General features: G+C 47.2%; 1 protein-coding gene and 1 long non-coding RNA gene across 4 annotated transcripts in view; one reads left to right on the plus strand and one right to left on the minus strand.

Annotated features, from left to right (window-relative positions):
• Positions 1 to 11,214: 11,214 nt before the first annotated feature.
• NVL (nuclear VCP like) overlaps positions 11,215 to 20,822 on the minus strand; it is a 45,447-nt gene continuing 35,839 nt past the window's right edge. For all 3 annotated transcript variants that reach the window (XM_045537106.1, XM_045537107.1, XM_045537108.1), the window contains 5 exons: positions 20,636 to 20,742; positions 17,499 to 17,575; positions 15,551 to 15,639; positions 14,017 to 14,087; positions 11,215 to 11,743 (listed from right to left, as the gene is read on the minus strand). In XM_045537106.1, coding sequence (XP_045393062.1) covers positions 11,699 to 11,743; positions 14,017 to 14,087; positions 15,551 to 15,639; positions 17,499 to 17,575; positions 20,636 to 20,742 — 389 coding nt within the window. In that variant the 3' untranslated portion in view covers positions 11,215 to 11,698. The remainder of the gene's footprint in view (positions 11,744 to 14,016; positions 14,088 to 15,550; positions 15,640 to 17,498; positions 17,576 to 20,635; positions 20,743 to 20,822) is intronic.
• On the plus strand, positions 11,220 to 18,683 carry LOC123627510. Its single transcript, XR_006731315.1, has 3 exons — positions 11,220 to 11,371; positions 14,228 to 14,315; positions 18,340 to 18,683. It is a non-coding gene; the product is annotated as an uncharacterized LOC123627510 (long non-coding RNA).

Genomic DNA, 20,822 nt, shown 5'->3' on the forward strand with positions numbered 1-20,822 from the left:
CGACCTCGCAGAATTACACAGTCTGAGAACTGAGGGATGATGGACACAAACGGGCCTGCTCATGCCCAGGGAGTCCTAACTGCGGGGCTGGCAATATGGGGGGGCCCCTGCCACGTGCCAGGCACTGTGCTAATCTCTTTATTGATCATTTAATCCTCACACTGGTATTATCCTCATTTGGCAGCCAGGAGATAAACTAATAGGAAAGAATAAGTAACCTGTCTAAAGTCACAGGGCCAACATTCAAATCCAGTGTCTAAATTCAACGTCCATGACATTTGTATTTCTTTTTTTTTTTTTTTTGAGACGGAGGTCTCACTCTGTCGCCCGGGCTAGAGGTCCGTGGCGTCAGCCTCGCTCACAGCAACCTCCAACTCCTGGGCTCAAGCGATCCTCCTGCCTCAGCCTCCCGAGTAGCTGGGACTACAGGCATGCGCCACCATGCCTGGCTCATTTTTTCTATATATATTTTTAGTTGGCCAGATAATTTCTTTCTATTTTTAGTAGAGACGGGGTCTTGCTCTTGCTGAGGCTGGTCTCGAACTCCTGACCTTGAGCTATCCTCCCACCTCGGCCTCCCAGAGTGCTAGGATTACAGGCGTGAGCCACCGTGCCCGGCCTGTATTTCTTAAAAACGATTTTATGAGTATTTTCCTTAAATCCAGAGCCCTCTTCCTACTTAGTCTACCCCAAGAGGGTTTTCGAAAGATGACGTCAGTTGCAGCCGGCTGAGCAGTGGCAGCGTGGGCTGGGGTGAGCAGCCTGTAAACGCCCCAAGCCGTTTCCACACTGGAAGTCAGAACAGGGGCCTGTGGCCCGGAGCTCACTTTTAACCAGACATTTTTCAGAGCTGGCTCAGAAACCCAAGGTTTATCAAGCAACAGGACTCTGCCAGGTCCAGTCTCAATAATCCAGTTGCCGCCCTGCTCCTCAGGTCACTCATGGCCATGAGGGGGATGAGCCCCCACTGCCAAGCCCCGGGGACAGGGCCCCGAGAGGGCTCCGTCCTGTGGCTGCAGCCCGAGGCCTCTCAGAGCAGAGACAGGGAAGAGAAGCAGGTCCGTGCCGCCCGCGTGGCCGCCGCTGGTCGCCTTCCCTGCCCAGCTGCCGTCCAGGCCGTTGAGCGTCGGTGCAAGGTGCTGGGCTGTGGTCACGCCGGTTACTGATGCCACTGGGACATCAAGGTACTGGAGTGGTCACTGGGGACAGTGCCCGCAGCAAGGGGCTGGGTCATGACAGTTCCGACCCACAGCAGATAATACTTGTTGTCCAAACTATTGTCTGAGTTTAGAAATTTTAAAAAATGTGGTGGAATGAGCATAACAAGGGCTGGGCGCGGTGGCTCACGCCTGTCATCCCAGCACTCTGGGAGGCCGAGGTGGGAGGATCGTTTGAGCTCAGGAATTCGAGACCAGCCTGAGCAAGAGCGAGACCCCGTCTCTACTAAAAATAGAAAAAATTAGCCGGGCATGGTGGCGCACGCCTGTAGTCCCAGCTACTCAGGAGGCTGAGGCAGGAGGATCGCTTGAGCCCAGGAGTTTGAGGTTGCTGTGAGCGAGGCTGACGCCACGGCACTCTAGCCCGGGTGACAGAGCGAGACTCCATCTCAAAAAAAAAACAATGAACATAACGTAAAATATACTATACCATTTTTAAAGATACAGTTCAGTGGTATTAAGTACATGCACACTGTTTTGCAACCAATCTCCAGAACTTTCTCATTCTGCAACACCGAAACTCAGTGCCCACTAACAGCTCCACATTTCCCACGCCCCGGCACCTGGCAATGACCATTTTATTTTCTGTTTCTATGACTCTGACTTGAATATATGTGTTTTTGAATTGGGACGACTCCTAACCTTGCACGTCAACACACACAGCAAGCAGTCCGGCGCAGGCCTGTCTCACGCTGCCGGAGCCAAGGGTGTGGCGCTGTCACTCTCTCCCCAGCCCTGGGTGTGGGTGGCTTCTCCGCCCTGGCAGGCGGGACGGCTGCTCGTGCTGCAGGAGCGGGTGGCAGAGCTGTGCTGGCATCCGAGCCCGGCGCTGCCTTAGCGCCAACCACGCGCCGCCGCCCGCCCCTCTCCCGCGCTCTGGGCCTGAGCCCCGGCTGGGCAAGCCGTGCTTCCCCCTCGGCCAACGCCGGGGTATGAAAGCTGCATCCTGATGACTCACACCTCTGTGCCTTCAGTGTGGCTCGTGGTGAGATAATTTGGCTTTTTAATTACCTGGTCTGAATAGGTATTTGTCCCAGGACCGGCCTGGCCATGTAAAATCGGGTTTGCAAAACTGAACTTCCTGTGCAGGTGTGTCTGAGTGGGGACGTCAGGTGGCAGTGGGCCGGGAGAGGAAGCGAGACCTCTCATCCCACACGACTCGCACGTCGCTCACATCCCCCAGCACGGGGCCTCTCCCGTGCTCCAGCCACGACAGGTTTGTCCGTCCCACACCCACGCAGGCTTGTGTGCACCAGGGCCACCTCCCCCCGTGTGCACACTGCGTCTCGCAAAGCCTCCTTCTCAACGCTTGGCTCCCATCCCAGACGCCACCTCTGCGAAGAAGCTTCCTCAGCAACTGCCCGAGTTTTACTTTCACCAAAAACTGACCCTGAGACAGGAATCTGGGAGTCAGCAGCTTGTTTGGAAGGCGATCTCAGGAGGGGGTTCAGAGTGCGGAGAAGGGTGAGAAAAGGAAGTCAGGAAGAGCAGCCCAACAAAGTGTGTGTCCGTCTAGGGGCAGGTGACCACCGCGGGCAACGGGGACACGTCCCCGCGGCCACCCCTGGGCAGCCGGAGGGAAGAAGCCTCAGCGGGTCCCACCAAGGCTCACAGAGGCGTCTGCCTTCGAGTAACCCGCACATCAAGCTGCACGTTTGCTCTGTGCGTTTTTCTGTATCTGCGTATTACAACACAGGGGTTTTATTTTTTTTTTTATTTTTTTTTTTTTTTTGAGACAGAGTCTCACTTTGTTGCCCGGGCTAGAGTGAGTGCCGTGGCGTCAGCCTCGCTCACAGCAACCTCAGACTCCTGGGCTTAAGCGATCCTACTGCCTCAGCCTCCCGAGTAGCTGGGACTACAGGCATGAGCCACCATGCCCGGCTAATTTTTTTGTATATATATTTTTAGTTGGCCAGCTAATTTCTTTCTGTTTTTAGTAGAGACGGGGTCTCGCTCAGGCTGGTCTCGAACTCCTGACCTCGAGCGATCCACCCGCCTCGGCCTCCCAGAGCTAGGATTACAGGCGTGAGCCACCGCGCCCGGCCAACACAGGGGTTTTAAAAAGTCCCTCCCAGAGGTGAGGAGGCTGAGGTGCACGGTCACCAACTCCTGTCCCTCGCGGGTGGAGAGCTGCCCCAGGGTCGCTCTGGCCTGCTGGGGGGCCCAGGAAAGCCCCCGTCTCTCCTGGGCAAGGACAGGAGGGGCCCTCGTGGGTGGGCTGTGCCACCCGCTCACGCCACACCCGCCCGGGCCACGCTGTTCTCCATCCAAATCCCAGGGCTTAGGCTCCAGGCCCTCACAGCGCCCCGCCCAAGGCCCGGGAGGAGGCGCTGCCACCATCGCGGGCACAGCCAGACGGAGTGACGCACCGTGAGTGGAAGGAACCTGCCCACAGCTACGCGGCCGCACGGGAGGGCCATTATCCGCCGAAAATCCCTCTCCTAATCTTTAAGGAAACAAAACACAATTATGAACAGTTTAAAGGTTTAAATAATGCTCCAAGTGTGGTAACAAGGCAAAAGGGAGTGACTCAGGAAAGGGGAGAGGACGGAAGCCCGGCCAGGCACCGGCTGTGGGTTAGCGCAAGACGGGACTGAGTGCACTCGGGGCCGGGCACAGCGGCAGCCTAGGTGCCGGGTGGCCTGTTAACACACTCGTGGACAGCTTCGTTCGCTTTTTCTGTTGCTGAGATGATTTGCAGAAATTCACAGAAAGGCGCACAAGTCATCCGCAATCCCACTTCCCCAAGACCAGCCCTGGGAACGTTTCTGTAACATTTGCTTGTGAGGTTTTCTCTGGGTTGGGGTGACTGTTGTCTGTGACCCAATGTTGGTGCGAAGCGGGTCTCACTGTGTACCCCGCCCGTCCTTCCTAGCACCCACCTGCGTCAGTACAATCACGGCCCCGAGAGGTGAAGGGGCCTCCAGGGGAAGGGCCTGACCGAGGCCAAGCGCCGGGATTTCCTGTCCCTTCACGTCTGCAGCAGCCGCGCCGTCAGAGCCTGCACAGAAGGAAACTGGGCCAGCCTCGTCCCGGGCCAGCTCAGGGGTCTCATCACCATGCCTGTGTCCCCTTCTCTGTGTCACAGGTGTCTCCAGGGCAGGGTGTAGCCTCGCACTGACAAGCACTTAAGTTCTGCAGCTCCTGTGAGTCACCGTAAAGAGCCTCTGCGGGAGTGGTGGCCAAATGTCACCCTCTGCCTAGGACTTCATGGAATGCAGAGAGCCCTTGGTCTCCCCTCTGCCCGGCACGGTCTTCCCCTACAAGCTCTTGCTTCAGACGTCCGCTTACCAGACACGTTTCCGGGCCAATCTCTAAAATGACCACCCACTCACACCCCCAGCCCTCGCCACAGCCTACCCTTCGTTCTCCTCACAGCACATGCGGCTTGTTATACTCTCTGTGTACATACATACATACATTTGTATTTATTTTATTTTACTTTATTTTTTTGTTGAGAGAGGGTCTCACTCTGTCACCCAGGCTAAAGTGCAGCGGTGTGATCACAGCTCACTGCAACCTCAAACTCCTGGGCTCAAGGGATCCTCCTGCCTCAGCCTCCCGAGTAGCTGGAACTATAGGCGCATGTCACTATGCCCGGCTAATTTTTTATATTTTAGTAGGCTGGTCTTGAACTCCTGACCTCAAGCAATCCTGTCCCCTCGGCCTCCCAGAGTGCAAGAACTGCAGGCATGAGCCACCGTGTCCCGCTGGCCTGGATTTACTAACTGTACTCTCTCTGCCCCCCTCCCACTGGGAAGCAAGGCCCACGGGGAGGGACTTTGCCTTGGCTCTTAGCTGTCTTACCACCAACCAGCACGGCTGCCAGTCAATAAATATTTGCTGAAGGATTTAATGAAATCTCTCCTCCCACTTACATGACTGCCCTTGCAGTTTCTAATTTCAAGTTGCAAGTGAACTATGAACTGCAAATTACCATACTGTGTCCTGATGCTAATTAAAAAGTCATTAGAATCAACTTGGCTTGATTTTAATCTACCTCCTGAATGCGTTTCAGGTTCCGGGTGAAAACAAATACAGAATCCTTTGATATTCCACAGTGGAAATACAGTAATCCCGCCCGTTTCTTGCTGGGTTTGGCTGTGTGCTAAGCAGAGGGAAGGAGGACTCTCGGAATGTGTCCCTCATCCCCTTTGCTGCTTCGCCACAGGGTGTTCCCTGCCCGGCCAGCAGCTCCTGCTGACTGCGAAATGCCTCTCTCCAGCTCTTCTGCAGGTAAAAACAAGACCCCATGAAGTCCACGGAAGCAAATTTTAATTTCAAGGTGCCAAGGCACCTGTCAGCTCCTCGGACTGGTCCGCAGAGGCAGGAGAACGTGGACAGTGTGCAGATAGAAGGGACCTTTTTTTTTCACCTCAGTTCTCAAAACATACTTCATACCGGCCCAAATGTGTACCTGGATTCTGTATATCCTTGAAGGTGAAACTCATTTGCTCACCGAGTCAAGGCTGGCAGGAAGCCAGATTTACAGACCTTGCTTTTGCTTTCTGCTGGCTGAGGCTGCAGCCAGCTATAAAATTATCTAGATAATTTAGAACGTAATCACCTCTACCTCAGCCAGTTATTTCAGTAGAAAGGTGCCCCCCCACAAAGCAATCCTTAACTCGTACAGTTTAAAGAATAGAGCGAACCCCAGGTGCCCACAGTGGGTTAGGAAACAGAGCAGGCACCGAGACGAGCCCCGAGCACCTCCCACCACAGCTCCTGCCCCGCCAGAGGGAACCACTACCCTGCCCGTGTGCTAATCGCGCCCTTGCTCTTCTTTCAGCAGCACCTGTCTGTGAATCTCTGAAACACACACTGTTTGGTCTGGAAAGCTGAGCAGGAGGAGCAGACACAGCTCTGCCAGGGAAGGGCGACCACGCGCCATCACATGCCCCATCACATGCCAGCTCCCCAGGGTGACCCAGCAGAGGCTCTGGGCAGGACCCGGCTTTAGCCTCCCCCGGAATTCTCCAGAAACCCTCGGGGCAGGCAGCAGGGCACAGCGTGAACCAGGTGCTGCCTGAACACCTGGCCCAAGGGCAGGGGCTCCCTGGCATTTTCCGCCTCCGGCCTGGCGAGGCCACAGTGAGTGGAGCCACCGGAGAGATTACTGGTGTTCCCAGGTGCTCTGGGAAGCAGCGTGTTGACTTCTTCCTCCCGGGCTCACCTGGGCACGCTGTCTTCATGGACAACGGTGCTCCATTGTTCCACTGCTCCGTGATCGGGATCCTTCATCGTCCGTCTGAGTCACGGCTGCAGCCGGAACGGGCCGCCCCAGGCGGGGGGCCCAGCTGCCCTCCCAGGCGCCCCCTTCTCCTCTCTCTGGGGTCCCTCGGTGCCCTGTCTCCTTTTTCCTGTGACTACTTCCTCATTTTGGAGCAGTTATCTGATAGCTTCCCCAGAAAGGCTGGAAGTCTGCAAATAGCCAAGACCGCCTGGAGGCAAAGACCACGGGGGCTCCGGTCTCAGACCACGACTCCGCTCTGGGGCCCCCCGGAACACAGCCCACCGGCTGGGACGTTCTAACCTGCGCTCAGCAGAGACTACCAAGGTGGATGAAGTCTCAGCAGACCAGGAGGGTGAAGAAGTAGTGTGTGAAGACCAAGCCTCTGAAGAGCCACTGCACTCCAGCCTGGGCAGCACAGTGAGACCCCCGTCTCTTAAAAAAAAAAAAAAGATTAATGGAGGAAATTAAACTGGCATTGGCCTGCCCTTGGAGGGCCTCTGGGAACACGGCAATGGAAAACCCTCAATCACAGATAAGGAGAGTATATCTAATCAGCTGCCTGCAAGAATTTCAAAACACGGGCCCCAGGGCTCCCCAGCGGCAGCATTTGGGCCTCATGAGGCAGCGAAAATTGTTCTCAGGTGCTGCGGAGCCTGGGGGCACAGGAGGCAGCAGGTCTATACCTCTGCTCCCCACCTGGCAGTCTTCTCCCCACCTATGTGCTGATAAGGCTCTGCACTCTGTGTCTCCACGAGATTTTTCTTTTTTGGAGACAGGCTCTTGCTCTGTCCCCCAACTGGAGTACAGTGGCATCATCACAGCTCACTGCCACCTCCAACTCCTGGGCTCCAGCCATCCTCCTGCCTCAGCCTCCCAAGTAGCTGGAACGACAGGCACGAGCCACCATGACCAGATTTTTTTTTTTTTTTTCTATTTTTAGTTGCCTGGCTAATTTTTCTATTTTTTGTAGAGACGGGATCTCTTGTTCTTGCTCAGGCTGGTCTCGAATTCCTGACCTCAAGCCATCCTCCCGCCTCGGCCTCCCAGAGTGCTGGGATTACAGGCGTGAGCCACCGCGCCCGGCTTCCCCTGAGATGTAAGAGAGGCATCAGGAGCCAACCCCGTGCGGTTTGGTTCCCACCCCCAGCACTGCCCATTTGGTGCGGGGAGCAAAGCAAAGCAATCTGAGCTTGCGCCCAAGTCACCACTCTCCCTCACCTCAACCCAGGGCAGCCTTTGCAGTCCTACCACACGGACGCTGGCCTGGGGGCAGGGGGCTTGGGCCCCACTCCTGGGCAGTTCATCATCTGTGCCCTGGGTTAGGTTCCTCATCTTTTAACTGAAAGGGTGGAGTTTCAGGGGTTCTCCACTCTCACGGGCATCAGTCACTTGAGGAGATTTAACTATTACAGCTGCAGTCAACAGGCCCCACCTGGAGACGCGGGTGTAGCCGGTCGCAGGGAGCCCAGGCAGCACGTTTTTGAAAACCCTTAGCTGACTCTGGTGTCATCTAAGCTGAGAAACACTGATAGATGATTCTAAGGATTTTTGTGGCATTATGACCCAAAAGTTCTGATAAGGAGATGGGCAAACTGTAGGTTAATATTTTCAAAAATAAAATCCAAATGGTAATGTTGCCAGGTAACCTCAGATCCCCTGAAAAGTAGTGTCGTAAAAAATAGCCATTGTTCTCTGGAATCCAATACGATTTAAAAAGCACAAGGCAAAGCACTGGCTTCTGATTATGCCTTAGGAGGGATGTGAGCATTCTTTCCTGTCCCTAGAGTTAAACATGTGTCCATTTTTTTTAACCCTTTCACTCACTTAGCTAGACAATACGATCGCTATTTCTTCACCTCCACCCTGTTCATTTAAAAATCACTTATTTAAAATACACACGGAGGCGGGGCGCGGTGGCTCACGCCTGTAATCCTAGCACTTTGGGAAGCCGAGGTGGGAGGATCCTTTGAGAGGTCAGGAGTTCAAGACCAGCCTGAGCAAGAGCCAGAGAGCCCGTCTCTACTAAAAATAGAAAGGAAAAAAAAATTAGCCAGGCAATTAAAAATAGAAAAAAACAATTAGCTGGCCATGGTGGTTGATGCCTATAGTCCCAGCTACTCGGGAGGCTGAGACAGGAGGATCACTTGAGCCCAGGGGTTTGAGGTTGCTGTGACCTACAATGATGCCACTTTACATGGGGCGACAAAGGGAGACCTTAACTGAAAAAAAAAAAAAATCAGACATTAAGTACTCAAAAAGTGTTGAATTAATTAGTTTTCCTTCCCCTTTTCTAACAGCTTTTTAATTTGAAAAACCAATTTCCTTCTACAATGTGAAACAGCATTTCTGTAGCTCCCTCAACTAAGCTACTTCCCTTACCTAGTATCTCCATCTCTAAAGTCCTTGGTTACTGGGAAGGTCATGTAGCCTTCTGCCATATTGATTTTGAGGAAGTTCAAGCTAGCGAGACTTCCTGGAGTCTGAAAAGAAGACCCATGATCCGCTTACCGGCTCACAATCAGGCAGAATGGGAAAGCCCCTTTTCCTGTCTGTGCAGAAGAAAAGGTAATTAGAATTTCAGTTATAATAAATGTCTGTAATCTCCTCTTTGAAGCTTTCTGTTTAGAGACTGCTCATGTAGGCCAGGCTCTTAGAAACAGTTTCTTTGGGAAGCCGTGGCCACACTTGGCTCCTCAGCATTGCTACAACGGCTTCTGACCAACAATATCTAATTACCGACCAGAGGAAGCCCCCTCCGAAGCTTTGCTGGCTTCTCCTCAGACAGCCATGAAGTCCCAGCCTGGCAGGCACCTGGCAGGTAGGAACAACATCAAATCTCCAGCAAACCTCTCCAGCGTTAACCCTGTTAACCGTGCTTTGTGTCAAAGAGTAAAGGGATGCAGCTGTTCAATTATAAGGTGACTTTGTTCTACTCTGTGTTAAGTGCTACAGATGCAAAACTGAGTAGCGGCCCTGCCACAAGACTCTTAACCTAGTGCAGAACTTCAGTCCAGGTCAACACAAAACGCGGTGTGAGGTGAAAGCAGAGGGACGGGGCAAAGCTGCTCAGAATGATCCTTGAGTCCTACCTGGCCCTGGGTGTCGCAGGGAGGAGGGCTTCTGGGAAGCGGGAACGTCATGAGCACAGGCTCGGGGATGGGAAAGAACACGGTGTTTGAATAGAATGGCAACAAATCCAGTCAAGGCGAGAGGAAGGACAGGTGGCAAAAGTGGGCTGACGTGAGACCACCAAGTCCGTGCACAATCAGACTGCCGAATTTATGCCACTGAAGGACGTTCGGTGGACCAGGGGTCACAGTCACTCTGTATTTCGGAAAGGCAACCCCGGTCACGGCATGCGAGAGACGGGAACAGGAAATTAGGAGGCTGCAGTAACAGTTATGAAAGGTGACGGCAGCCTGACCTAGGAACGAGGTCAGTATCTGTGAGAACAAAGGGGACAGATGTCAGAAATGTTTCCAAATCACAAATGACTGCTGGCCAATCAGAACCGGAGAGCACTGCAAGATTTCCAGGTTGGGTAACGCAGGGTAAGGCAGGAAGGGCAGGACAGGGGTGGGGCAAGCTCACGAGGGCCATCTGCTGCCTTGCACCTGGGGACTTCCTTTTGGTCTCGGGAGACAGAACGGCTGTGACGAAACGTGGACTCTCTACTTCCCCATCTGAGAGTCCTCTCGAACACCAGTCTCTCTCCTCCTCTCAGGGGCAAGGCTGACTCGGTAGCGGGACCAGATGGCATACTGTCAACATGCTTCTAAGGAAAATTCCAGAAGGCAACATTTATCCAGATAACCTTGCTGGCTGCATACATTTTGGAAGCTCGTGGGCACAAATGGAGTTCTCTCAGGCAGAGAGAATGGCATTCGTGGCAGGTTAATTTAATCAATAAAACTCAGCCGCTGCTCACTTTTTCCAGCCTTACCTTCTCACTATAATCAGAACACCATGAGTAAGTATCTGGGGTAGAGGAGAAACAGGAAGGACAGGGTGGCTAACATATCCTCCAGGCATGCTAAACTCTATATGGTTCTTTACTTATAAGTGACCCACATTTTCAACATCGATACCCCTATTGGTTTTGCTTTTCAAAATAGTTTATAGTACTTTTTCAAAATCAGATGAAGAATCGTAAGTTACACATACAAATTTTTACCTTAAGGTGTTAAACTTTTTAACAGAAGTGAACACACTTGCAGAAAAGAGCACAGAGAAGCATACAGCAGGATGAATCTTCACAAAGGAACTTCACCTGTGGGACCATCACTCTGATCAAGCAGGGCCAGGACAGCACCTACTTTGACGCTCCCTCCCAAAGTAATCACTAACCTGTTAGTTTTTTTCTTTTTTTAGAGATGAGGTCTGGCTCTGCCACCCAGGCTGGAGTGCAGTGGCGTGATCACAGCTCACTGTTACCTTGAACTTCTGGGCTCAAATGATCCTCCTGCCTCAGCCTTCTGAGTAGCTAGGACTACAGGTGAACACCACCACGGGTAATTTTTCTTTTCTTCTCTTTTTTTTTAGAGCCAGCGTCTCAATATGTTGCTCAGGCTGGTCTCAAACTCCAGTGGTCAAGGCACCATCCTGCCTCAGCCTCCGGAGTAGCTGGGACTACAGGTGTGAGCCACCACACCTGACAACCTGATTTCTAATGGCATCAATTAGTTTGGTCCTTTTGAACTTTATATATTAATAATAAAGGCTGAGCGTGGTGGCACACACCTATAATCTTAGTACTTTGGGAGGTCGAACTTGGATTGGTTGAGGCCAGGAGTTTGAAATCAAACCGAGCAGGAGCAAGACCCCGTCTCTACTGAAAATCGAGAAATCAGCCGGCATGGTGGAACACACGCCGCAGTGCTCCGCACACAGGGCTCCATGAAAGGGCGGAACAGGGCATCAGGTAGGCCACTTGTTCCCAGGTCATCCAGGGGAAAAGTAGTTCTTTGTAACTTTTCTGTATGGTTGAGATTATTCAAAATAAAAATTTTATTCAAAAAATTTATCAGTTATTTTATGTCAGCAGTTAAAAAATAATTTTTTTTAAAAGAGGAAGTAGGGCATTTTCACGCAGGGCTGGTCAGACAGGAAGAATCTTCAGCTCCAGCTTGGCCTCCGTAAGTTGACAAAGAAGTGCAACCACATGAGCCCACATCTGGGTCAAGCTGCAAGTGGACACCTCAGATGTGCCCGCTTCTCTGCCAGCTCCACGCACGGGCTACTGGAGATGTCACTGGCTGAGGGACCGCTGCAGAAGTTCATACATTACTTGATCCTGAAAGGAGGGGAGAAAACAAGATATAGGGCTGATCACTGCTATATGCTGAATGGCATCCCCCCCACATTCACATGCTCAAGTCTTAACATGCAGGACCTCAGAATGTGCCTGCATTTGGAGATAGGGGCTTTACAAAGGTGACTGCATTAAAATGAGCTCAGATAAGTGGGCTCTACACCAATATGACTGGTGTCCTTATAAGAGGAGATTAGGGCCTGGCGTGGTGGCTCACGCCTATAATCCTAGTACTCTGGGAGGCTGAGGCCGGAGGATCGCTTGAGCTCAGGAGTTTCAGACCAGCTTGAGCAACAGCGAGACCCCGTCTCTACTAAAAATAGAAAAATTAGCCTGATGTGGTGGCGCCTGTAGTCCTAGCTACTTGGGAGGCTGAGGCAGGAGGATCGCTTGAGCCCAGGAGTTTGAGGTTGCTGTGAGCTAGGCTAACACCACGGCACTCTAGCCCTGGCAACAGAGTGAGAGACTAAAAAAAAATTTTATATACATATAAAATTTTTTTTTCTTAGTTCGTCATTTGTCCCTTGACCAATTTTTTCTTAAATGCAGACTATTTTATTTTTATGTATCAAATTCTTCCATCTTTTCATTTATGGTTTCTGGATTTTGTGTCAAAGTTAAAAGGGCACTCCCTACAGGAGGTCATGGAAAAACCTACTTATTTTCTTCTAGAACTTCAATGGCTTCAGTTTTTACATTTATATCTCTGATTCACTTGGAATTTGTCCTGGTATAGAGTATGAAGTATGAGTTCAACTTTTTACTTTTTTTTGAGACGGAGTGTTTTTAAAGTGATGAAAAATGTTCTGTATCTTGACAGCAATGCCAATTACATCAGTCAAAACTCACAGAATCGTATACTTAAGCTTATGCATTATTGTACATAAATTAAATTTCAGTTTAAAAAAGGTTAAAGGATAAGAGTGGCAGACGTGGAGGTATGCCAATATGTCCCAATACTTGAAAAACCTCAAACCTCAGGGTATTGGTAAGAAATAATTTCAACTAGAACAAATTTTTTAAACAACCAAATCTTTGGGAAGATACATATCACTATTTCTTCATTAGAATGAAAAGGGCCAATGATACTAAGTGCAAAACTACTGTTGATTTTAATTAATAAAACTGTATTCTATTCAAAGATGTTTAGTAAAATAAAAAACATTTTTGCTGGTATAGAATAATGAGAAGTCAAGGCAGAAAATGATTTCTCCACATATGGTAAAACAAACAAACAAAAAAACTCAGTCCAGGTTTTGCAGACTCTTAACTTTACTCTAGCTGAAAAAGTCATGTGCCTAAAAAGATACCACCACGACCCCAAGCCCCTTACACTGGCATTTGTTTTCAAGTGGGAAGACAGTCAGTGACCTTAGAGCATTCAGACCAAGATGGCCGCACTGAAACACAGCCACTCATTTCACACAACTGTTTCGGACAATAATCACAAGAAACGTTGAGCCTAGGGTAATAAATGGCTAATCATTTAAAGGAAGTTTTAATACAGTCAATAAACAGTGTACCTTGGCTAAGGTGTATCATACTTCTAGGAATCTGGAAACAGCTGATACCCAAGTGAACAAAAACTACCACAACAGTATCCAATTCAGACACTTCGCAGGGTTGGACGTTTCCCTATATCACTCTTTTTAAGTGTCACAATATAACCTGACTTCATTTAATAGCAACTAATTTAACTTATGACAAGCAATACCTCAACATGGAAAGAAGTAAACATGTAAAACCTGGCATAACTTTTTCACCCTTCTCCTACCTTATGGTGAAGGTATTTTTACATGGTAGCTAAGTCCCTATGGCTCAGTTTGGGCACAATCTAGCTACAAGAAGATAAGAAACCATTTGTCAAAAAAGGCAGAGTATGTCAAAGAATACTTGAGTGAGACTGATTACAAATTCTGAGATTGTGGAAACAGACACAAGAGGTCATTCTCTCTCTGAATAAGTAGCTGTTAGAGAATCTCGTTAGGAGAACTATGCTCCAGTCACTAAGAAACACAAAATTAAAATCTTTCAAGAACACTCTCATGAAGACAATTATTTTGTTTGTTTTCAGGTCAAAATGAAACATGCAATTTCTGTCAGGAAGTAGAAATGATATATAAAATAATCAATAAAACAGAGTTTTACAATTCATGAAATAATATTTACTGGTTTCAATTCTAGTCTCCTTCATACATTTTAAGAGCATTTCTTACCTTTTTTTGTTTTTTACTCTCCGATGTGATATATCTTACCTTTTTTGATACAGATGGTTTTACTTTCTTGAAAGCTTCTTCAAAGTGCTTATGACTAACCTTGAGTTTACCTGTGGAGGAAATGCATACATATACATATTTCAGTATGTTATTCTAATTGTGATTTATAACTCAGTTTTCCTTGAAAGACTTCCAAGCCTACAAGGGGACCACTGAGATGACCGATGAAATAGGCTCCATTCTTTTTCAGAACCGTATTCAAGCCTGATACATTCTGCTCCTCAGACTTTAACACAGTGCCACCCAAAGGGACCCAGCACTCACTCACTCATAAACAGGTAACCTTTTGTACTGCCGAACCTAACTTAATGGTGATGTTTATGAAGAATAACCAGAATTGTTCTATTTTAAGATAATTCAAATAAATTTAACAGGGAATAGAAAGTAGAATTACATAGTATTTAAGAGTGGATAACAGGTAGTTAGATGTTATGGGGTCATAAATAATATATTTTTTATATATAATATAAAATAATGTCAACACTGGATTAGAAGGGAGTTATACTTTTTTTTGAGACTGAGTCTTGCTCTGTCTGTTGCCCTGGGTAGAGTGCAGTGGCATCAGCATAGCTCACCGCAACCTCAAACTCCTGGGCTCAAATGATCCTCTTGCCTCAGCCTCCTGAGTAGCTGGGACTACAGGTGTGTGGTACAGTGCCCAGCTAATTTTTCTATTTTTAGTATAGACGGGGTTCTCGCTTTTGCTCAGGCTGATCTGGAACTCCTGAGCTCAAACAATCTTCCTGCCTCAGCCTCCCAGAGTGCCAGGATTACTTGCGTGAGCTACTGTGCCCTGCTCTAAGGTACGTCTTTTTGAAGAAAGGTATTCTGTAGTGTTGCAAAGACACCCATAAACTGTAACTGATCAACAACTGTCACAGGAACCAAGCAAAGTAAAGCCTGTTTCTGTACTGGGCATGGCTGGAATGGTGAGTCACAAATAAATCTTTTTCGGCCACACACACCAAAACAGTGAAATCGAAGACAGTATCAAACGTGAAAGATGGTGCAGAACTACTGAGATGGCCTCCAATTATCACATAATACGTGGATTTGGTGTTTTGACAGTGAACGAACCCATTTACCTCTACCTGATCATTTGTATATGATTACAAGATACTCTTCATTAAAAGAGAGGTACTAAATAACTCTGCCTTATTATAATTGTCAGTGACACACGTTACATAGTATTTCAGAACAGCTTTTAAAGGTCTCATCAGAAAAATGTCAGCTGTAATATCAGAGATGACAGATGCTGGAAAATGGTTATTTCCTAGGAAAACAGTCGTTTTAAGTATCCAGAGTGAGAGTCAGAATTTAGAGAATCTGGCCTGGCGTGGTGGCTCACGACCTGTAATCCCGAGGGGTTACAGCCTTTGGAAGGCTGAGGGGGGAGGATCACTTGAGGCCACGAGTTGCCAAGCCTGGGCAATGTAGTGAGACCCTGTCTCTTAAAAAAACTAAAGAAAAAACAAAGAAAAAAAAAAAAAAGAATTTAGAGAGAGAATCGCACCGTTTTCATTTCCACTCCTCTGTCTTGCCATTTCCTGTCTCAAGGCACATACAGAAGCTTCCCGTACCAAAGCAGAGAGATCTGCACCCCTATAATAAAAGAAGAGTTCTTATTTATTTATTCTTCAACACTGCAAAAACTCAGAAAGAAGTGACTGCAATTTTCTTGTAAGTGACATATTATAAACAGTTAGGAAAGAAATTGACCAATAAAGGTGAGATAAACTGATTATGATCAACTGGGGGCGGCGGACCGGACTTTTAGCTTTCAATTAAAGTATTTCTAACCTTTAGAAGGAAATTACGGAAGAAATGATACAGTGAATCATAAACGTTCCCAGACTAATAGCTATAGATATTAATGTTAACATGAATACAAAATGTCTACTCAGTAGAAAGAAACTTAAACAGTATTATTTTCATTAATAAGGGCCACGTTACAGTACTGACTAGCACATTCATGTATTACATCATGTCTAAAATAAGCTTATAAAAAAAATCATTTATGGCTCCAAGTTCAAAAGGGAAAAAATACGAAGCCAAGAAAGTCTTTGATGCACCTGACTCAAGCTCAAGCTGAGTCGACACATCATAAATTACTTAAAATATGACAAGAACTAAGAAGTCTTCATTTATTTAATTATTCTATGTAGTAATATACTGAGTCAGTACAGTTTTATGAGTTTAATCAAATTTTCTTTTTTTGAGATGGAGTCTCACTCTGTTGCCCAGGCTACAGTGCCGTGGCGTCAGCCTAGCTCACAGCAACCTCAAACTCCTGGGCTCAAGCGATCCTCCTGCCTCAGCCTCCCGAGTAGCTGGGACTACAACAGGCGCATGTCACCACACTTGGCTAATTTTTGTGTTTTAGTAGAGATCGGGTCTCACTCTTGCTCAGGCTGGTCTTCAACTCCTGACCTCAGGCGATCCTCCCACCTCGGCCTTCCAGAGTGCTAGGATTACAGGTGTGAACCACCGCGCCTGGCCAGTTTAATTAAATTAAAGACACTGGTACTGATGGGGGTTTTGCTACATTACAGCTGTAGAGGACTCTTAGAGATTCTTTGAGAAAGTTTGTGAATTTGGGGATTAAAAACCTCATTTCTAGACATTAAACTTATTTATTATATAATGATCCATATAATATATAAATACATAAAATTAAAGATCCACAGAGATTAAATTATTAACCAAATCCATTGTTTCTGTTGGCTAATTGTTACAAATTTAATAATGATTATTATATAACATACTGGGTATTCACTCCTTGCCTTAAATGTTAAAACTGACATTGGTGCAGACACCATTAACTAATGCAAACAGGTAGCTGAAGACTACAGTAGTACCATGTCTCTCAAACTATGACAATAGTGGCATTAAAATCCAAAATGTAGGCCGGGTGTGGTGGCTCACACCTATAATCCTAGCACTCTGGGAGGCCAAGGTGGGCAGATTGTTTGAGCTCAGGAGTTCGAGACCAGCCTGAGCAAGAGCGAGACCCCATCTCTACTAAAAAAAATAGAAATTATATGGACAACTAAAAATATATATAGAATAAATTAGCCAGGCATGGTGGTACATGGCTGTAGTCCCAGCTACTCGGGAGGCTGATGCAGGAGGATTGCTTGAGCCCAGGTGTTTCAGGTTGCTGTGAGCTAGGCTGACGCCAGGGCACTCTAGCTCGAGCAACAGAGTGAGACTTTGTCTCAAAAAAAAAAAGTCAACATATGAAAGGACTCCCCTATTCCCAGGAATCCCTCTGGAGCCTCCAAACGTGCATTCCCTTCTCTGAGAAGATGCAAGACGCAAGAAGCTAGATATTACACTGGGAGCTTTACAGGGTACCTCAACTTAGTCCTCCCATCAATCTGCTAGGTTAGCCTCATTGCCTCTCGTTCTGTAGATGAGGGAATTGAGCCCCTTAATTGACTTAAGATTTAAATACTTACGTATAACAATCACAGCGAAGGTCACCAGCAATTGCTTCCAAATTTACATCTGCATCCAGTGGAGGTTTGGTGCCATTCTAAATAAAAGAGAAAAATGATTTTTCATTGAAACTTTACAGGCCCATATTCATCCACATAATAAGCTCTTAATAATAATGGCTGCTTGACTGAGTATAATTGCCTCCCAGACCAGTGCTGTAAGATTTCTAAATTTCGAGAAATGAGGTTCAGAAGCAGATTCCAAACTTGGGAAAGCTAAAAGCAAACAATTTATGTTCATGAAGTCCGAAGAATTTATGTGCAGTTGCAGCCAAAACAAATCACCACCAAGAAGAACAAAAGCCACCACTTCAATCTTTCCAAATGTGAAGAAATACACTTCCTTTGCCTGCTGAAATAGGGCACATATTTACGCAATGCTTAGTTTTGGTGTGAGGTTGCCTAGGAAGGCAGAAATAACACTGAACCTAGGAGAGGATGAGCAGCAACTTGTTCTACAATAGACGCCCAAGGCTCACTGAGCTCAGTATCTTCCTTCCTAATCCTTTATCTAGAACACAATCCTGACGTTGGTGCCAATTCCCCTTTGGCTTATATCAAGAGATGCCAGAAATGAAAAGCACAGAATTCAGTATAGAACTATTAGAATTTCAACATTTAACATAGTACCTTGCATGCGTACAGTACATGTTTAATAATATGTTTAATGACAAAATGCAGAGGTAAACAAAACACGGTTTTTAATGATTTGAAATGTATGGCAGACGGCTGGTTCATGAGTGTTTGCTTTATTATTCTGATTCATAACTTACTTATATTGCATATATTCCTTCCTCTGTAGCAAATATTACATTGTGAAATAATTGTTTTAAGAAGAAACACACAGAAGTGAATAAAGCAAAGCCATTAAGCTTGTCTTCCTGTGACACGTCAGCCCAGCAGGGTGCTCTGGGCACAGGGTTCGGAAGACCGGGACTGGCGGCCCGGAGCTGCCCCGCTTACGCGGTCACCTGTGACTGCCCACACTCGCACACCGGCCTCTCCCGCCTCCCAGCAGGGCACGTGCAAGAACCACATCCGCCAGCCACTGCCACTGGATAAAACGGACACGTTCCTCAACACAGGTTCAGGTTACACTTCCTACTCAATCCACTGTGACCTGAAAAATAAACTCTATGACCTTACGTAAACCATCTTTGTGCTTTTTTATTTACCCCAGGTGTAAAACTAGAGGGTCAGACTGCATGATCCATGAGTATCTTTGAGTATCTTTTAGTGTAAATGATTTTCAATTAGGCCGGGCGCTGTAGCTCACACCTGTGATCCTAGCACTCTGGGAGGCCGAGGCGGGCGGATTGTTTGAGCTCAGGAGTTCGAGACCAGCCTGAGCAAGAGCGAGACCCAGTTTCTACTAAAAACAGAAGGAAATTATATGGACAGCTAAAAAAATATATATAGAAAAAATTAGCCGGGCATGGTGGCGCATGCCTGTAGTCCCAGCTACTCAGGAGGCTGAGGCAGGAGGATCACTTGAGCCCAGGAGTCTGAGGTTGCTGTGAGCTGGGCTGACGCCACAGCACTCACTCTAGCCCGGGCAACAGAGTGAGACTCTGTCTCAAAAAAAAAAAAAAAAAAAAAAAAGATTTTCAATTGAGTCAGGATAGTGGTCAACCTTGGGGGCAGGTAGGCGTGGGTAGTGGCTGGAAGGAGGCAGGAGGGCAGCTTTTATAGGTCTGGGAATGTTCTCTCTTTTATTGTGGTAAAATAGACATAAAACTTACCATTTTAACCTTTTCTTTTCTTTTTTTTTTTGAGATGGGGTCTCACTTGTTGCCCAGGCTGGAGTACAGTGGCACAATCATAACTCACCACAGCCTCAACTTCTGGCCTCAAGAAATCCTCCTGCCTCAGCCTCCCAAAGTGCTGGGACTACAGGCATGCGCCACCGTACCCAGTCCACCGTAACCATTTGTGAGCACACAACTTTGTGTACACAACATTCATATTATCTTTTCATCTCAGAGGCAAGCTCCTTACAGGTAAGGACTATGTCTTGGTTTCTCAGTCTCGTCACGGTACACACACAATCTGGGATATATTTATTCAGTTTATAATAAACACTTGTTGAACTAAAAGACGATTTTAGTCCTATATTCTATTATCTTATTTTTTAAAATCATTTTATCTTTGAAGTGCTGTACTTTGAGTGATTACCCCTTGGATGGAGGGCTCACGATTTTGACAAACAGCACTGAAATTCTGGATGAAGGAAATGTAAAGTTGTTCCATGGTGTGAATATCACACTGTGAATGAAATATATCTGGGAGAATGAGCCAATCATTCTTGTGGGTCCAAATCTATAAGGCTCTGAATATCATGTGTAAGTGGCTCTTGTGTAATAATACTCATAAGAAGGCTCATGTCTGACATGTCTGGAAACGAATGTCACTCCAATCTTACCCATGATATCCCACAAGGGCAAGTGTGAAGGCATTATCATCACCTCAACGTGACTACAAGAAATTCTTAGAAACAAATCGGGATTATATGTGTGCTTCCTGGTGTATACACATAAATACACACACACACGTCAATGCAAACTAAATCTCACTATCATGGTTCCTAATAACAGAGCCAAGGAAAGGGAGAGAAAATGCCATGATGCATTCATCATCAAACTTGCTTGACACAAAGAAACAACCCTATAAAACTACAGCAGGGTTTCTTAACCTTGGCATTACTGACATTTGGGTTGGATAATTCATTTTTGGTGGCTGTCCTGTGCATTGTAAGATACTTAGCAGTGTTATCACTCCCCTGTCCAGCGATAAACAAACCTCCCCAGGGGACCTGGGGTGGGGTGGTGGTAAAACTGCCCTAGGTTGAAAACCACGGAACTAAAACAACATGTTTTCATGGCTTTGACCACCAACTATGTGCTGATGACAGGCAAAACTATCAATATAACCTAGCTGGAGCACTCTCCTGAACTCCCAACCAGTTTACACAGTTCACTTTCCCTTTGTGAGATACAGGTTGAGCAAATATTTAAAGCTACAGAAATGAAAGTCATTAGCCACCCTGTTATTTAAAACAAGAGAAACACACACAACAACACACCATTTTCTTTACTCACTTTTGTGATCGTTCTTAAGATGGCAAGACGGTCTGCTGCAGGTGGTAAACCCACAAAGAGCGTTTTGTCCAGCCGGCCTGGGCGCAGGATTGCTGGGTCAATGATGTCTAAACAGGGGAGGAAAAAGTCTTAAATAAAATAAATTTTTTAAAGAGTTTAACTAAAAGACAAGAAAAACCCTTTTTTT

The sequence above is a fragment of the Lemur catta genome, chromosome 25 (genome assembly GCF_020740605.2).
Source record: "Lemur catta isolate mLemCat1 chromosome 25, mLemCat1.pri, whole genome shotgun sequence".
Classification (NCBI taxonomy): domain Eukaryota; kingdom Metazoa; phylum Chordata; class Mammalia; order Primates; family Lemuridae; genus Lemur; species Lemur catta.